Source organism: Fusarium flagelliforme (genome assembly GCF_020744385.1).
Source record: "Fusarium flagelliforme strain FIESC 12 MPI-CAGE-AA-0113 chromosome Unknown B0J16scaffold_3, whole genome shotgun sequence".
Taxonomy (NCBI): Eukaryota; Fungi; Ascomycota; class Sordariomycetes; order Hypocreales; family Nectriaceae; genus Fusarium; species Fusarium flagelliforme.
In genome coordinates, this window is record NW_025763505.1 from 5,160,667 (window position 1) to 5,178,444 (window position 17,778).

Here is a 17,778-nt window from a genome sequence, read left to right on the forward strand (position 1 = left end):
GTGACAGTGTAGTCGGTGAGTTGCGATGCCTCAAGTCGCATGCTTAGTCTTTGCCTTGAGAGTTGCCTCATTTCCGTATACGTATAGGCCGACATTTGTTGACTGTACTGTTGTATAGTTGTCTCCTTTCAAGGCATACCCCTCCAACAAGCCGGAGGACGCTGTGAGAGGATGCTTGTAGAACGTCCTGGTTCGATATCATCACTGTCGAGTCCTGTCTCCGTACGAGGTTTCGATCGAGCCCTTCCCAAGCATAATCCCAACAGAGGAAGAATGCGATGTTTAGGGAGTATGCCATCCACCATCAGCTTCGGCGCATCACTCGATGCTAATACACGTTGCTATTGTTTGATAGCAGATGGATCGCCGTGCCACGGAATCGAAGCATCCAATACATCTCGAATCTTTTTAAGTTCATCTCAAACGCCACCCCGGACTGCTAACTTTGTTTTTACTCACCGTTTGTCCATGCGACCGCTTGTATGATTATTCTCACCCTCGGCTTGCTACTTTTGGATGTGCGTTTCGTTCGCGTTTGTGCAGAAGCCGTTCGATTGCCGAGCATTAACTCAGATCGTTTTCGAGCAGTACTTGTATCCTGCTTGCACTAAGCTCTGTGACGTTTGTAAAGACCTTGTGATTTTAAATCAAGTATATTCCAAAGATTATACTCAAGATTGCTGGAATGCGAGTAGTACCGGAACGATGCATGTGAAGTGGTCCATTAGGAGGAAACACAGACCAAGGAACAAGACAATTGTATTCTCAAACTCTTTGACAGCTATAATTCTAGACTAGTCCCTGGCTAAAGCTAACGAATAGCAATAGCTAGGCCGTGAGGCTCAGCCGGTTAACACGGGCTAGGTACCTGAACTGGGCGGAACGTCAGCTCAACTTCCCGGGGGAAGCCAGGGGGGTAGCCCTGTAGATCTCGCGGGCGATCTGTCTCCCGTCTAAACTTAATTGCTTGACGTCAACGACTGACTACATTATCATAGCGACAAGCATCACTCAATCGCACGGCACGCAAAATTGAGTTTGACAGTTATGAGTCAATGGGACACCAAAGCCCTTGCAGGTCATTTCTATATGCCCATTTCGTTGAGCTCACTGAACTCTCATGGAATTGAGACAAACACAAGATGACATGCGATTTAAGCGTTTCTTCAAGTCCTTTCAGAAAGAACACACTCATGATATACCATAGAAGGGATATTATAAGTAGTGGTGTATGGTTGATTGGTACAGCAGGTCTTAGAAGATCGGACTGGCAATCTGGCCGTTGTGTAGTTCACAAGGGGCTTTATCTCCAATCATGAAACTCTAGTAACTTGGGACACCAGGATGAGCGCCACCGATCTAGCTCCAACAACAAAGCCCCGCACCAGCGAATCTCAGGGGCGATGGTGAGGATGTAGTTTCAACCTCACACAAACGAGGGTTTAACGAGAATCCACCATGTTTCCTTTTTCCTTCTTTTTCCGTTCTTTTTGCTTTTTCTTTCTTTTCTTTTCTTTTTAGGTTGAACCTTGTTCAATATCTCCCTGGAGACCGATTCCCTGGAGAACGATCAGAGTCATTATATGCGGGTGCCTTATGCCTTTGCCTTATGTATGAAAAAATCGCGGCTTCATGCTTGATAATACTTCATTGGCACAGTTAAAGAAAGCTAGCTCCACGGGATACCTAGCGAATTGATGTACTATGTACCTTTTTAGCAAGGTACCCGTCGAGCCAAGTCACGAGGTGCCATACTCTTATTACAGCTTGCTTAATTGGCACCTCCCCGGCTAGCCAACGAGTATATGGAGTGTTTCTTTCTGCTCTAAACGATCCGCAGGACTTGAATTAAAGTACCTGGTTCTTACTCACTATACTATTGGGAACTCTAGCCCCGAGCATACACTGTGAAATATAAATGACCAAGAAACGTGAACAGCCTTTAATGACGTGACTAAACGAAGTTCTTTTCAGGTAATTATCTTTCACTGCAACTCATGGGAAACTGGGAATGGCTTGCATAGTCCGTGCAACCCCGGGCGAACCACTGTTGTAGAAAAAGAAAAGAAACGCGAAGCAAACGATTGACATCTGACAGTCGCGTGGCGTTTTTGGTGTAAACCACCACCGCAAGGACATGGTATGGGTGTTAGTCTAGAGGTATTGCTAAAGAGCGACTGCACAGCAATCTTCACTTGTAAACTGCCTCACAACCAGCAGATATGTCGCGTCTCTCAGGACTACTGATTATACAGATGGGCATAAAAGCAGCTAGGCCCCAAGGTATCAAAGGCATAGCTTCATATTCGCCCAGCAAGCACTCATCCCTTTTTCTCAAGACACTACTTCATAATTCCCAGCAAGCACCCAGGACCCCGTCAACCCTTCTTCTGCCTCTTCTTCTTCTTCTTCCTCATCATGGCCGACTCGCGTGATACCCAAGTCCCTCAACGACAAGACCCCATTCATCAAAGCAACACACTTTCACCACAGATGGAACGATGGTTGAGGGAGAGCACAAAAGAGATGCCGTGGCATCTTCCGAGTTCATTTCTTATATCTAGCATTCAGACGCAGACCGCGTCCAACACAAGCCCAAACACTGCATCCCAAGACCCTGCTACTCAGGGGAGTGCCAAGTAGGCTTCCAGTCCAAGACCCCAAGAGGTATTGCCCTATGACTGCTCGCCCCGGCATCCGATATATACTGACATGACGCAGTGAGACACAACCATCTCTCAATCGAAACAGTCTTCGTCTACCCCCCCTGGGAAGCCAACATGAGCCAGTACAGTCGTGATAGAAAGCGCACCTCGACCCAAGCGATGCCAATAAGACGAAGCCATGATAGACAGCCGACACTGAGCCAAGCCATGCGAATACAAGCGAGGCGATGAGAGCAATGCATGCTGTACATGCAGCTATGACTCCGAGACATATGTTCAACTCTCAAGGTCATTTTGGACTATATATGGTCAGCAACTTGAACAAAACAAGCTATGAGAACATATTGTGAATGAAGGTGTAAATCAGGAAACTTATAAAAAAATCATAAAAGTTTTTCAAATACAATCTAGCGTGAAGTTTTTAAGTCATCATTTGGGAGGGAGTGTAGTAAAAGAAATGTTGAAGCTTACCAAGGTCGTAGTCCGTACAGTAGACGAGCATTTCGGCTCGTTATGCAGCCCTCATGAATGTTTCAATCCACAGCTCAACCTTTACGGCCGAGCAAGTCCAGGCGACGCATTCGACCCAAAGATCTGCCCAATCGCTCCCTGAATTTGGCCAACAAGAGCCTTGATCATGCCCTGAGGCTTGCCCCTTCCATCAAGTCCATGAACAGGTTCTGTTCCCATGGTAGGAAGGACATTGTCGCCAGCAGACAAACTGACGAAAAGCGCAAAAGGTACAAGCCAGACGCAAAGACCAAAGTACGACGCGATTTGCGCAAAGCTAGGAACATCCGCCTTGTCGTAGAACGAGGTTCGCTGGTACGCGCGCGATTGGGCATCGGAAAAGTGTCGGAACCATACGTAATGGTTAACCAGGACAAGAACTGCGCTTGTTAGACAGAGTCCATGTAGCTCAAGAGATCGACATACCACAAGATGCCAAGAACAGAGGATCCGTCAGCTTCACAAAAGGAAAGCGTCGCATATTCCCCAGATAGACAACATGGGATACAATCGTCAAGATAGTAGCCCAGAAGGGAAATCCATCAACCAGCCAAAGAATCAACTGAATCACAATGACGCTGTAGATGAGACGCGTAAGGAATCGCTTCGCAATGACGCTGTGCTCCTCGACGAGTTCCGACAGGTAATAAAGACCTGATGCAATAGCGAGAGTCAAAAAGCAGAAACCCAGGAGGGTTCCCACGTAGCCGACAAGAGGTAAAATCCACATGGTTGCTGTTTGTGTGCAAGCAACTGATCGTCAAAAGCTCACATGTTGGGAGAGAGAGGTTTCCCAGGGAGGGGAGATACGTAAGTATTCAGGTTTCAGAAAGGAGACAGAAACGGACACGTTTTTGCCAATCAATTTTGATTACAGAGGCGGAAGAAATTTCGGGCCGCTACCCCACTATCAAGAAGTCTTGTTATGGATATCCACGAAAAGTTTCTACAACACCAGAATATCGGCGATAAGGTGCGCTGCAGGCTTCGTGACCCATTCATTTTGTTGCACGCTGTTATTCGAATCGCAAATATCTACAGTTGAATTTGCGACACATTATTCACCATGTCTCGTCCTGAGGATACCCTGTATGTCCCTCCAACCCCGCCATGCCCCTCAAACTCACACAAGCAGTGCGGCCGACGTCCACTATGACGATACCGAGGCGCGAAAGTACACAACAAGTTCTCGAATCCAGAACATCCAAGCCTCAATGACAAGACGAGCCCTCGAACTTCTCGATCTCAAGTCCCCATCCCTCATTCTCGACATCGGCTGCGGTAGCGGACTCTCTGGCGAAATCTTGTCTTCTGTCGAACCTGAAGATGGCGGCCCTCATACTTGGATTGGAATGGACGTTTCACCTTCGATGTTGGATATTGCGCTGCAGAGGGATGTGGAGGGTGATTTGATGCTGGCGGATATTGGACAGGGCGTTCCTTTCCGAGCGGGTACTTTTGATGCGGCGATTAGTATCTCTGCTATTCAATGGCTCTGCAGTGCTGAAACAAGCGATACATCCCCTGTCGGTCGTCTCACCCGATTTTTCAACGGTCTCTACGCCTCTCTCAAGCGCGGCGGTCGCGCAGTCTGCCAATTCTACCCTAAAAACGACGACCAGCGACAAATGATCACCCAAGCCGCCGTGAAAGCCGGTTTCGGCGCCGGTATGCTCGAAGACGACCCCGGCACCAAGAACCAGAAGCTGTACCTGGTCCTCACTGTCGGCGGCGGCGATTTGACAAAGAAGGGAGGTGATATCACGGGTGTTGTTGATGGTATGGAGGGTGTTGATGTTGAGGATGCTAGACGGTCTATCAAGACTCATGCTCCTAATATGTCCAAGGGTAGCAAGGCTTGGATCGTCAAGAAGAAGGAGCAGATGGAGCGCAAGGGAAAGATTGTCAAGTCGACGTCCAAGTATACTGGACGCAAGAGAAGGATCCAGTTTTAAGCGTGTGTTTGCATTGTACGGCGTTGGGGAAAAGTTTAGATCTCAATTTGACGGATACCCTTTGATGACCTGTATGCGTTGAGGTGAATGACTGTTGATGAAGCTCATCTGAGTTAATTATGAATCTGTTCAACTATGGATCTTTTTAAACAGCTGGCCAGAAAGCCTCCTCTGCTTCCAGAACATCATGCCACTTCCCTTGAACCCTCTTAAACAGCTTCTCCTTATCCTCACCCTCCTCAACAACCTTTGCAACAGCATCATCAATAATCTTTCCCAAATCATCCACAAAGTCAACAAACTCTTTACAAGTCCAATTGTTGATGAATTCCTTCCTCACAGCACCGCCATCAGCATCACCACTACCATCACTCTCATCAAGCTGCGCCTTAGCCCACGACCAAGCATCCAAATAACACTTTTCCGTTCCCCAGTAAATCACGGCAGCTTCCAGCCAAGGAAGCACATCTTTCTCGTTAGGCGCTACAGAAGCGTACAGAGCTTCCCAACGACGAAGACCTTCGAGTTTAGTACTTGATTGAACCTTTCCGTCCTTGGTCTCAAGGTTGATGTTGATACCGTACTCGAAAGCCGTGTTGATGAAGAACTTTTCCTCCCGTCGGATATTCACAAGAGCAGCGACAATCCAGTCCAAAAGTTGCGTTGCAGAGTCGGTGTCTGCGTTCTGCTGCACGGTATCAGGGTATTGGAGAAAGCTGAGCAGGCGACCGAGACCGCGACAGTAGCTGTGGATGTAGAGACGGTCATTTGCGAGCCATCGGCCTAGAAGGTCTTTTGAAGCTTTGCCATTGCCTGCTAGACGGAGGAATTCTGACTGGGTTGCCTTTTTGTAAGCTTGCTCGTCTGAGGCGAGAAGCTGTTTTGTCAGAGAGTAGGACATGATGATGAGGTTTGATGAAGTCTAATTATTCCCTCAGTTTGTTAATGCGGAGATGCCATGCCTTCAAGGTTCATGGTGTGATGTTGACGGATAACAATTATGTCATGCCGGTCTAAAGTTGTTCCTTATGCATGAGTTACGGAGTACAGTGGTCTGAGTGAGGTGTTTCTTGTGATCATGATGTTTACAAGTTGTTGCTTGGCTTGAGCTGGTCATTGGCTGGATTGGTGTACAGACACTGAGCCTCACATCTAGACAATTCGGGTGGTGAATTAGCATAAATACTCTTATACACGGGCTTCATAATATTTATGAACCACCATGCCATTGAACTTATCCTCTTAGTTCTCATCAATCAGCTCGTATCAATGATCTCGCTTATATAATTTAACACGTCTATAAATGAGTCTATGATGTTAATGTAAATCACTCACATATGCCGGATAATCGGATACTCCAATAAACCGCCCTTGACGCCATGCAATTTCCTTGTCGGCGTTTATCCATGCCAGCCATGCGACTCCCATCCCTTCTCTTGGCAAACGTTGACGTTGTCGATCTGATCCCGTCTCTCCTCCCGCTAATCGAAGCCAAGTAGCCAAGCACGCGACGTCCGTCTGTTTCTTCTTTTGCTTTTGCTGTCAATTCAGGTGATCGCCGTTATCCTGGTCATAGCAGAGGCCCTTTAATCTGGGGAACAGGGGTAATTAATTAATTAGGTCTCCCCACAAATAAGGGGGACTAACACTCTAGAGGAGTTTGTTGCGCAAAAGGAAGTTATTTTGGTAGATTGCTACTGTTTGAGAAATGGAATGGGCAGTTTCAGTTTGACCAATTCCTTATGGCCTGTTCTTTGCATGGTGAAGCATCGCGAGATTTGTAACATAGAGTAGCAGAAAAACAATTCCCTGCGGATCATCAAACCTTCAGAGTAAGATGCAGGAACGCGTAACATGATGTGACAGACCCAGTTCTAGATTCTAGAACTTCGTATCTCGGTCTTCCATGGACCCGGAATCAATTTCGTTGACAGGACCCCTGGTTTGTTATCGGAGGATCCATGAGCCGTCACGAGGGACAATTTCTAGGGGCTGAGCTTCTGAAACATGGAGCATTTTGGTGGTCTAGGCTTGAACAGTCCTTGGACCATCACTGAAGCATTGCATGTCATTGATGGAAGGCTGCAATTATCGTGGCTTTTTATTAATCATTCCCTCCTTCCCTTCGGATACTCTTCCCTTTTCTCCTTCCCATGTTTTGCTCCATTCTTTTGCAAACTTGGAACTTGACTTGTTACAACTGAATCAAATCTCTTAATTTCATTGCTTTGCTGCTTCTTAACTATTAATTCTTATTTTGTCGCTTCACTATGATTCTCGACCCCGTCGTTGCCGAGAAGTGGCACATCACTCGAGTCCTCCCCCGCGAAGCCAAGGAAACTTGTCGCAATGACATGCAATCAAATACCTGCGAGAAACCCGGCCTGTCAACAGGCGAAATACTTGTCGTTCTTCTCGTAGCCAGGTAATTCCCCTGCCTCTTTTTCTTGGCGCAAACTGACTCTTTAGTCTCGTCGCTGTAGGCGGTCTCATGACACTTCTATGTGTCTTCCACCGTCGCAAACAACGTCTCGATAAACTCGAAGACATCAAAGGCGTGCAAGAACTCGACGACTATGGCCTCGCCCCTATCAAACCAAGACTGCCTACTGCACCACCGCCGACGTACCAGGAGGGAAAACATGCGCCTGCGCCTACGACTACTGATGGAAATTGGCAACGGACGAATCGAAACTCGACAGACTCACTAACACCGTCTCTACGCCAAGCCATGGGCGTGACGCCGCGCGATACGCTGGCCAATAGTTAGAGGATGCGGCCGACGTTTGACGATCACTTATGCATGCACGGCAACGCATGAAAAATGGTTGTTTCGAGATGCGCTACGGCCACGATGTGGCAGTGATTGAAAAGAGGTAAACATGTTTTTACGATGGCGTTATGGGATGGCGTACTTGGTTTGGGAAAGGATGAGCGATTCTGCCGGTCGGTTTGGGCGGCTTCTCTTTTACTTTACATCTGTGTAGCGACAGTCTCCTTGGAAATTCAAGAATAATTGATTCATTATGGTCAATGCAGGATGTGGTAACTGTAGATGTAAATGCGCGGCTAACGTTGGAAGTTGCGATAACTCTACTGGAACTTACGACATCTCCTCTACAGAGTTTACGACGTCTCCTTTAATAGACTCTACGACGTCTCCTCTTGTGAAACTTACGACGTCGCCTTTACCCTTTACCTCCACGCCTCTAGACAAGGCAAACAGTCGCATTGTATAGCAAATAACAGCAAAACTGTTGCGCATCTTGACATTAGACTATCAAGCATAAGAAACGAAATATTTTGGTAATCTTATGCCCATCCTTACGTAAGTTATTTGCCGTATCCTAAACACTGAATCTGCTATTCTAACTAACCTATTCGTGATAAAGTTCGTTGTACTGCTGTGATACAAGGGCTGTGAGACCTGAGATTAACTCTAACGTTTAATGAGAGAGGTATAAGAATTGAGCCTTTACCTCTTGAAGCAAATATGCAAACATGTTGTCTATCCAAGACAAACATCAAATATCGCAACTTTCTCTGTTTGTCCCCAGACATCATGTCTTCTCAACGTTACCTGGAAATCTTCAACCCGGCTCCTAAACCATGCCCCGACTTTCACCAATTCTCTCGGTTCCCCGCAGAGATCCAATGGCTCGTATGGGAACAAGCGCTTAGTCACGAGCGATGGGTTCGCGTTAAGTTGGAGGAAGGCCGTAGGCACAGCGACAGGGAAGATGCACCGAGACCAGACTATGAGATTTTTGTGCACATGAACACGAAAATCAGCAAGCTATTTCGCACCACACGTGAGTCACGACGTGTTGCTTTGTGCTTCTATCGAGTTCAGCTGCCCTGTTGGTACTTCCTCCAACCACGGTATGGCGGTGATCCTGAAGAGGAGGGCAAGAAAGGCATCCTCTACCTCTGCCCAGAGCTGGATATCTTGAGCGTCTTTACCATATCTAGGATCGGTTACCTTGCTCGCGACATGTGGGCTCGCGATCCGCGTCGTGTTGGCCTCGTTAACCTTGCGGCGGGCGCCGTAACTGCGCGACTAGGGACAGACAGGCGGATATTGAAGAAGTCGGGGACACGTAGACAACTTCTCAAGCAGGCACTGTCAAGGGTAGAACGTTTCATTGTAATGAGAGATCAGGTACCACGAGCTTGGACTGGTGAAAATTATCTATCTCCGATCCGATCACTCAGCGATTCGGTACACCGTGCTTGTCCTCTCAACGGAGGAAGCGTCGCCTTTGAACGTCTTCCGTACGATCCCCGGCTTGGAGAAGAACATCTGAAGAGCGTATATACAGGGCTATACGATGCAAGAATAGGATTCAACGAGTTTGAAGAGCTACTCACTAAGCTCGGCGTCAAACATAACCACAAGGTTGATTATCGACTCGCTTTGTGCAGTCGAGGTTATCGGTTTAATAGCCACCCGCCGGGAAATGACAGGGCTGCCGCTGCAGAATGGATCCGAAAGGAAGAAGAGATGTTCGAGTTGAAAGTGAAAGAATGGAAGCAAACGACCGAAGACAGGGAGAAATACCTGGGAGATGGTAGCTTTGAAGATCAACATCTTGAGCGAGTACCTCAGCAGGCAATAGGATTCTGGCTGTTTCCTGTGGAGAGCCTGGCAGCAAGGCCAGGTGAGCGGCCACACGGTGCCTCTGGAAAAAGGCATAGGTTTATTGACATGAGAGAATATATGCCAGAGTTGTGTTTGTCACTCATGCACTGACTCTATGCTTTGGAGGTGTTTGACATTCGTCCATTGTTTGCCTGGGCTATGGCTATTGTTAAGGTGAGTTGCAGTCGTGAATTGTCTTCAAGCCCCCATTATGAATCGTCTGTGATTCATACAATTTAAACAATAGCTATTGATCTAGGCAAACAGTGATTCATGAATACTCAGACTCAACTATAAAGACCTCTTATCCCCTGTCTTCCCTCTTCCCTCTTTTCCTTTCTTCTTCATCATCATCAACTACTTCTTCGTCTTCTTCTACTGCTGCTGCTACTGCTTTACCAGACAACGATTAATTGCCAACTACTACTACTACTTCTACCTCTGCTTCTACTTCACAAAGCCAGCAAGCAAAATGTCGACACCATCATTCGTCGACATGAACGAATTCAAGTCTGCTAGCCGCGACGAACTACACACTGATGCCCTCAAAACCTGCACTAGAATTGCAGTTGTTGGCAGCTACAGCAACGGGTCTCGCGGCATGGACCGTTTTCTCGGTCACTTCGCTGAGGAATTCGACCCGATAGACGACGACACAATCCTAGACCAGCTCATCGAGGAAATCAATTTCGCTCAGCGCAACGGTCTGGCAATCGAAGAAGCCGTCGTGCTCAAAGCCGACGATAACGACGAGGTTCTCGACAAATTCAACGAAGATATCGTCTCTGTCCTCGAGCAAGGCATTGGAGTCAGGGCCAAAGTTGCAGATCACAGCGCAAACGTGAAGTACGAAATGCTGATCACGGAGGACAAGGAGATCTGGTTCAGACCTGAGGCTGTTGGGATTGACGATGAAGAAAAAGACTGGGAAACCTACTCCGAGTGGGCTGAATAAGAGACAACAAAGGGGACGGGAAGCGAGGGGGTAGCTCAAGAAGCCAAGCTTATGATACAAGACACGATGAATACAAAATGCTGTCTGAACTGCAATGACCATCAAGAATCCAAAATGCTCCTAAGTTTCTAAGAAGACTGCCACTAGACAGATGTAAAATAAAGAAAAGCTCCTCCCAAACTGAGAAACATCAAAAGATGCCAAGCTTACTCGATATATATCCACACATTCAGAAGCCAGACTATAAGTGCAGCAAATATGTACAAAGCATTGAGACCTTTTCTATATAGTAATGAGTGCTTCATATATCTGAGCTTTGGCACTCACGATTCACTACTCATGGAGAAATTTGGGCATGGTTCATGAATGCGATTCATAAACCTGCGATCGTCATTCACAGAGGGTTTCTAGTTAAACTTTACAAAAGATTTATGGCAGTGATTCGAAAACGACATATAATGACGATAGACAACGTTTCATTGTGATTCATGCCTCGTAAGGCTGTAGTGCATCTGAACTAGGCTTCCACTCTTACCGCCTCGCAGTTTTCTTCTCAACGGCATGAGCAAGGAATTCGTCGTGGCCCTCGCCTCGGGACCTGTAGGAGCCTGTGACAGCGATCCTAACGCATGTTGCAAGGTCCTTGGTGTAGAGAGGTCCACGATTCGTAGCCTTGGACTCGTACATGTACACTTCCGATGTGCTGCTGAACATTCTGATCGTTGTCTGGTTCAGCAGACCATCAGCTGTAGAAGGGGTAGTTGACGATGATTAAAGAGAAAGGAAATGAAAGGAGGATAGAGGTATTCATGATTCCCTTTTTGTCCAGATCATGGCTATTGTTTAGGGTGAATCACTTACAACGTTTGATCGTGATTCACCACCATAAACTAACCAAGATGCATATAAACAGTGAATGAATGTGGAACCTCAAAAGCATAAAATCAGTGCATGAATGACAAACACAGCTCCGGTTTATGTTTTGTCATGTCTAGAAACCTAGCTTTATCAAAGTGTTGTTCGCACTTGGTACCCCATCGGTGGTATACCCCGAACGATGTGCTGATCTTGGGCAATGGAGCGATGCTTTCCAGCGAAAATAGCCAAAACCCTATTGCTTGCTGAGGCGCTTGTTCAAGGCCTTGATCCTCAAGGGGAGGATACTCCATGCCTTCTCTCATGAATTTCTCTCGCATACTTGATTGGAACCTTTGTTCATTCTCGCGGACCCATTCAGCAGCAGCATCTCGATCATTCGTATATGGACCTTCGTAGACATTATCATTTGAATAGTCTGATTCGGTGCATATGCCAAATTGATAAACGACCTTGTGGTTATGATTGATCCCCAGAGCTTTGAGTGTCCTGAACCACTCGTGAAATTGCATTCTTGGGTCATATGGTCCCGTGAATATTCGCTTCAAGTGCTCGTCACGAAGTCGGGCATCGCATGAAAGTCGTTCGAAACCGAACGTGCTGCCATAGACAGGACAAGCGTGGTATGATGGACTCCTTATCAATGGAGTATTATCGTGGTTGAGCCACCATCTTCGCGATCGCCTTTCCATCACAACAAAGCGCTCAATTCTTGACAAAGTCTCTTTGAAGAGGTCTTTGTCTTTCCCACCGAGTCGCCAGATCTTGTGGAGCCAGAGATCACAGGAAGGCATAGCAAGGTTGACGATACCAACGCGAAGACGGTCGTGAGCCCATACATCATTGGCAAAGTACTCAAACCGATGTATGTTATTGAACTCTAGTGTATCCAACTCAGGACAGAGATAGAGTGTGGTTTTCTTGGATGTAGTCCAGTACTTGTCCCAACTGTACCAACAGGGGAGTTGGACCCGGTAGAAGCTCAGTGCTACACGGCGTGATTCGCTCGTGGTTCGAAATAGCTTGCTGATCTTCCACTGCCGGTAGACCTTGATCTCATACATGCCACGAGGACGAGGACGAGGAAGGGTCTTCCAATCCTTCGGAAAGTGTAAATCGATACGAATCCATCGTTCGTGGCTGAGTGCTTGCTCCCATATAAGACATCTTATCTCTGCAGGAAATCGACGAAATTGGTGGAAATCGGGGCATGGCTGTGGAGCAGGATTGAAGATCTCTAGGTGACGTTGAGAAGTCATGATAAACAGAAAAGTTGCGATATTTATCTCAAGCAGATAAGATGTTTGCTTCAACTGGCAAAAGCTCAATTCTTATACCTTTGTTATCACACTATCAGAAGTTAAACTCAGGTCTCACAGCCCTCAATTCTGGAGTAAGGTTGATCGCCAAGTTACACGGCAGTGTTACTGTTGACTCTAATTGGTTGTGTCTAGGGCTGAGGGTGAAGGTTCAACAGTAGAGGCGACGTCGTAAAGTCTATTAACGGAACCCCCATGACATTTTAGAAGAGACGACGTCGTAACTACTCTCATAATGGAATGTCACAATAACAGCTGTAAAAAAGATGTAGCCATTAAAGTTCCTCGACTTTCTCCAGGCGTCGGATGAGAACCACAACTCAGAAGAGTCGCAACATGGTCTTCGATAAAGAAGATAAGACGTCTAAAGTATGATCTAAACAGGTCTAAGTCATCAAGATATTTCATCTCTTATGATATTAAATTCTAGTACTGCTATCCGACTTGGTTGATAGACACTTCATAACTGTTCGTCCTACCACCCAACCCCGTCAACTCATACGTATCTAGTAAGCGAAGAATAGAGTAGCCTCAGAGTCAGACTGTCTAATCTTTCTGTTCGCCCTAATAAGCATCCACTTGAGTAACCAAACTCCAGCAATACACGCCACGGCGAACGCTGCACTCGCGGCCAAAGGCATGATATATCGAGGCGCATCAGACTTGGGCCACAGATAAGGGGTCCATATCAGGCTCAAAGTTGCCGAGACATTTGCTAGCGCGAGAGCAGAAGCTTTCTTTTCCTTTGTTTGACCGCAGGTGTTTCCAACCCAAGCGAGGAGGATGGAGTTGACACCATAAGTTCCAATAGTGAAAACACACATCGCAAAGTATCGCGCACCAACATTCATTGTAGCACAGGCAAGAACGAATCCAAACGTAGCAACGATTTTGGAAATGGTAATATGCCATGTGCTTTCGTTGAAGTGGCCTGAAGACTTGGCCCAGAGAATCGACAGGGCGCCCGCGATGAGGAATGGTGGACATGTCAACACCAGAGTAATCGTCGTATTGAAACCCAGCGTGTTGACAATTGTAGGGAAGAAGTTTTTGAATCCGTTGGTTGCGAGATGGAGATGTTGAAGGACGATAAAGATCCAGACTTTCGGGTCGACGATGGCTTCGCGGAGACCGCTCCAGGGGTTACCGTTGCCCTTTTCACCGACTGTATCTCTCGCAACACGATCATGAGCAAGTTGTCGCTGCTCGGGCGTGAGCCATCGTGTAGTCAATGGCGTATCAGGAAGCGTAAAGCACGCAACAATAGCAACAGCAAAAGTCACAGCACCCTGAAGAATAAACAACCATCTCCAACCAGACAAACCGGCCATGCCATCCATCTTAAACACACCCGCCGCAATAAGACCCGCAAAAGCAGAAGCAAGAACGTTACCCGAGTAAAGGATCGAAATTCTAGTCGCAAGTTCCTTTCTCGTGTAGAAAGTACTCAGCATATACAGCGCACCAGGATAATAAGGAGCTTCGACAACACCGAGGAAGAAACGCGTGAGAATAGCACCCTTGTAGTCTTTTGCCACGGCGGTGAGCGAACTGACGACTGCCCATGCCATCATGAAACCGCCCATGTAGTAGGATGGTCGGACGCGGGTGATGATCATGTTGCTGGGGATTTGGCCTAGGATGTAACCGACGAAGAGGATTGATACTGCGGTGCTGTATTCTGTGCCTTTAAGGCCGAGATCTTCTTCGAAGCCGTTGAGTCGGGCTAGGGTGATGGCGTTGCGGTCGAGATAGTTGAGCCAGTACATTGACCAAAGAGTTGGCTGCCTATTGTCAGTGACTGGTTCAACAAAGGGGAGAGTAAAGGGAGACTTACCATGATCCATCTGTCCAACTTCTTTACCAACTTGATCTCCTCGGGATCAGTCTTTTTGGCAGCACCAGAGTAATCTCCATTGCCCTTCTTGTCCAGAACTTCAGCGGAGAATTCTTGATGAGCTGAGTTTTGCTTTTCAGCGTCGAGGGACTCGACACCCATGTTCTTCTCTTGTGCAGACATGATGAATAACTCAACAAATGAAGAGAGATGCAAGAGATGAGAAGGGTAGGATTAAGCAGGGGGATTCGGCGGTATTTGACTTGATCTCAATTCAGGGAATTTTTTGTTTCCCCGCAGACTACCCCAGATTTCTAGACCCAAGATCCGGGGATATTGCCGCTCAGACGGGTTGAGGGGATCACCATGTGGGTGGTATTGGAAATATCCTTGTTTCGGCGACGGGGCCGTTGACCGAGTTGAGTGCCAAGACGCCATTGTGGTAGTACTAGATCCATTGAGATGGGAAGATGGTGGTTGGGGATAGGATAAATGTAACCGAGAGATAGATGAATTAGATCTAGACTAATTGGCCGATATACTAGAGTCATGAATTGACTGAGATCATAAGAGATGAAATAATTATGCGAGTTATATGAGCACTTTATCACAGTTTAGACTACTTTTTTAACTACTTTATTATCTCATCATAAGGTTTAGATAATAGATTACAGTTACAAGAGTATAGTACAATTAATATAGATCGTAGAAACATCATATCTCCAGAGACAAGGAAGTGCTAGACTGCAACCCCACGAGTCAGGATTAGAGTAACAATTAAGCTTAGTCTCTCTGCAAAGACCCATAACTCCCCATAACTCCATCAAGCGGGGGCAAAAACCACTCGACTCAACCATTCATTCTCCCCCATCCCCATCTTTTCCTGCTTCATCCTCTCGGCCTCGGCCTCCGAATGCCCTCAAACGCATGCGACAGATGTCACCGTCGCAAAGTCCGCTGCGACAAAATCCAACCCCAATGCGGCCCCTGCAAACGAGCTGACGTGCAGTGTGAATATGCTGTTAGTGAACATCAGCTGAGACGAAGAACTGTTCAGAAGTTGGAGAGGAGGATTAGGGATTTGCAGGCTGATAATGAGAGTTTAAATGCTCAGTTGAGAAGGTCAGAGGGGCCGGGAGATGGTGAGAGGCGACAAGAAAGAGAGGGGAGCCAGAGAGAAAGAGAGACCGAAGGGCGAGCTACGACGAATGGTGACAGTCCCCTTGATGGAGAAGTCGCTGAAGAAGTCATCCAAATGTCCCTCATCGCAGGAGGAGGCCATCACTTCGTCGGTTCAACCTCCGGTCTCCTCCTCGCCAATCTTCTTCAATCACGACCTCAAGCCCCATCATCCCTCAACACATCATGGAAACCATCGGTATCCCTCACTCCTCAGACCGGATCAGGCTTACCACCCAAAACCCTCGCAGCAGAACTCATCAAAGCATACTGCAGCCACGATCACCTATGCTATCCCTTCCTCTCCACCAAATCGCTCTACCGTTCCCTAGACGCCGTGTACGAAGACCGAGAAAAGGATCCCGTTGATGCGTTCTTCGTCGACATGACCCTCGCGATAGGCACGGCCCAAGTACACAAGTTTAACTGGAATGGCGTTTACGACGCGGAGACTCATTATAATCGCGCCATGACGAGATTAGCTGATGTTCTTGCACGAGATGGCATTGAACGGTTACAAGCGCTGCTACTCGTCTGTCAATACAGGATGGGAACGACGTCGAGTAACACTACCACCAGTGTATGGCATCTCATCGGCGTGGCAGCAAGGACTTGTCTGGAAATGGGTCTCCATCGCGCTGCGACGTATGCACATGAAGCTGAAGAAGAAATGGAGACCAAACGTCGATGTTTCTGGAGTCTTGTTGCGCTCGACAGAGTTACGAGTTTAGCCCTTGGACGACCTTTGGCTCTTCAACTTGAGGATATAGACGTTGATCTTCCGCCTTGTTCAACGGAAGAACTTCCAGAAGATAGCAGTCCTTTATCCTCCGCGCCGTACGGTACACCGCAGTATCGCGCTGCGACGTCTGTCTTTGTTCATATTGTGCGCTACAGACTTATCTGCGGGAAGATCATCAATGCGCTACATCGAAGTACAAAACATGTTTCCTTTGCGAGTGTAAACTACGAGGAAATGCGTACGGCGCTGGCGAGGGAGTTACAAGAGTGGCATACAGAAACAGGCAATCTTCCTCTGGTTAAAAGCGACGCGACAGCTGCTTCACCAGCCAGCGGGTCCAGTTTTCGCTGCGAAGAGTGGTATCGCCTGCTGTATCATAACGGTATGCTGATGCTTTTCCGACCGTCGCCTTGTCTGAACGATGCGAGTGTGAATAGTCTTGCTTTACAGAATATTTACGATTCAGCGCGGGAGGCGATTTTGCTGTATGCCAGTTTGCATCGATCGCGAAAGATGAATTATTCGTGGATTACTATGCATTCTGTATTCCTAGCTGGACTGAGTTATATTTTTGCTCTGAGGCACCACTTCCAACCTTCTACTCAGCGAGCGAGGTTACATACGACACCCACAATATCCCAAGTCGTCAACGATACACGAGCTTGCTCCAAGGTTCTTGTAGCGGTTTCAGAGAGATGGGATTTAGCGAGGAACTGTTCGGATTTGTTTGACAGACTGTCTGATGCGGTGGTAGCAGATGTAGTGGAAGCTTCAACACCACAGACTGGACTGAATGTGGTAGATTCTGTGCCGTTTGGGGCGGTTGATAATACGTTTAGAGACTGTTTTGGAGATTTGCAGAGTTTGGGGTTGGATGAGTTTCATAATGATGCTATTTCTCAGTTATCGCAGGAGTGGTTTTTTGGTTTGGATGAGACGCAGAGGTATTATTAGTATATATGATATGAGAAGCAGTGTAAATAGTTTTGTAAATAATTATTACTATATATGAGTCTGATCATGGTGTATACGCTCAAGGTGTCATCTGGAAACTCACCCTACACTGGATGATCTAGCATATGCGAGATCATATGACT

At 47.1% G+C, this 17,778-nt stretch overlaps 8 protein-coding genes across 8 annotated transcripts; 4 read left to right on the plus strand and 4 right to left on the minus strand.

Moving 5' to 3' along the window:
• Positions 1-3,218: 3,218 nt before the first annotated feature.
• On the minus strand, positions 3,219-3,906 carry B0J16DRAFT_265189 (transmembrane adaptor Erv26; the record flags this gene model as incomplete). Its single annotated transcript, XM_046123385.1, has 2 exons — positions 3,219-3,556; positions 3,603-3,906. 2 exons carry the CDS (start codon positions 3,904-3,906, stop codon positions 3,219-3,221), a joined length of 642 nt encoding a protein of 213 aa, XP_045985524.1.
• Positions 3,907-4,112: 206 nt separating this feature from the next.
• B0J16DRAFT_118011 (S-adenosyl-L-methionine-dependent methyltransferase) lies at positions 4,113-5,204 on the plus strand. The gene is made up of 2 exons (XM_046121568.1): positions 4,113-4,265; positions 4,312-5,204. Exons 1-2 carry the CDS (start codon positions 4,243-4,245, stop codon positions 5,129-5,131), a joined length of 843 nt encoding a protein of 280 aa, XP_045985525.1. The 5' UTR covers positions 4,113-4,242; the 3' UTR covers positions 5,132-5,204.
• Positions 5,205-6,124, minus strand: B0J16DRAFT_118012 (uncharacterized protein). Its single transcript, XM_046121569.1, has one exon. The coding sequence runs from the start codon at positions 6,030-6,032 to the stop codon at positions 5,277-5,279; it is 756 nt and encodes a 251-aa protein (XP_045985526.1). The 5' UTR covers positions 6,033-6,124; the 3' UTR covers positions 5,205-5,276.
• Positions 6,125-7,121: 997 nt separating this feature from the next.
• Positions 7,122-8,226, plus strand: B0J16DRAFT_413961 (uncharacterized protein). The gene is made up of 2 exons (XM_046133401.1): positions 7,122-7,556; positions 7,601-8,226. The coding sequence occupies exons 1-2, from the start codon at positions 7,402-7,404 to the stop codon at positions 7,899-7,901; spliced, it is 456 nt and encodes a 151-aa protein (XP_045985527.1). The 5' UTR covers positions 7,122-7,401; the 3' UTR covers positions 7,902-8,226.
• Positions 8,227-8,693: 467 nt separating this feature from the next.
• Positions 8,694-10,728, plus strand: B0J16DRAFT_397571 (uncharacterized protein; the record flags this gene model as incomplete). The annotated part of the gene is made up of 2 exons (XM_046132325.1): positions 8,694-9,792; positions 10,073-10,728. 2 exons carry the CDS (start codon positions 8,694-8,696, stop codon positions 10,726-10,728), a joined length of 1,755 nt encoding a protein of 584 aa, XP_045985528.1.
• Positions 10,729-11,259: 531 nt separating this feature from the next.
• On the minus strand, positions 11,260-12,863 carry B0J16DRAFT_319246 (uncharacterized protein; the record flags this gene model as incomplete). The annotated part of the gene is made up of 2 exons (XM_046125504.1): positions 11,260-11,474; positions 11,693-12,863. 2 exons carry the CDS (start codon positions 12,861-12,863, stop codon positions 11,260-11,262), a joined length of 1,386 nt encoding a protein of 461 aa, XP_045985529.1.
• A 566-nt stretch (positions 12,864-13,429) lies between these two features.
• Positions 13,430-14,944, minus strand: B0J16DRAFT_397573 (major facilitator superfamily domain-containing protein; the record flags this gene model as incomplete). Its single annotated transcript, XM_046132326.1, has 2 exons — positions 13,430-14,707; positions 14,761-14,944. Coding segments are annotated over 2 exons (1,462 nt in total), but the record flags the coding sequence as incomplete, so codon positions are not given.
• A 682-nt stretch (positions 14,945-15,626) lies between these two features.
• On the plus strand, positions 15,627-17,696 carry B0J16DRAFT_339952 (fungal-specific transcription factor domain-containing protein). The gene has a single exon (XM_046127610.1). It carries the CDS (start codon positions 15,674-15,676, stop codon positions 17,633-17,635), a length of 1,962 nt encoding a protein of 653 aa, XP_045985531.1. The 5' UTR covers positions 15,627-15,673; the 3' UTR covers positions 17,636-17,696.
• Positions 17,697-17,778: the final 82 nt, after the last annotated feature.

Bases quoted from the DNA above. Each gene is read 5' to 3' on its own strand.
- B0J16DRAFT_413961 (XM_046133401.1), top strand. From the start codon at position 7,402: ATGATTCTCGACCCCGTCGTTGCCGAGAAGTGGCACATCACTCGAGTC. The intron at 7,557-7,600 runs GTAATTCCCCTG...CTGACTCTTTAG, and splicing joins GTCGTTCTTCTCGTAGCCAG to TCTCGTCGCTGTAGGCGGTC.
- B0J16DRAFT_118012 (XM_046121569.1), bottom strand. From the start codon at position 6,032: ATGTCCTACTCTCTGACAAAACAGCTTCTCGCCTCAGACGAGCAAGCT.
- B0J16DRAFT_118011 (XM_046121568.1), top strand. From the start codon at position 4,243: ATGTCTCGTCCTGAGGATACCCT. The intron at 4,266-4,311 runs GTATGTCCCTCC...TCACACAAGCAG, and splicing joins TCTCGTCCTGAGGATACCCT to TGCGGCCGACGTCCACTATG.
- B0J16DRAFT_339952 (XM_046127610.1), top strand. From the start codon at position 15,674: ATGCCCTCAAACGCATGCGACAGATGTCACCGTCGCAAAGTCCGCTGC.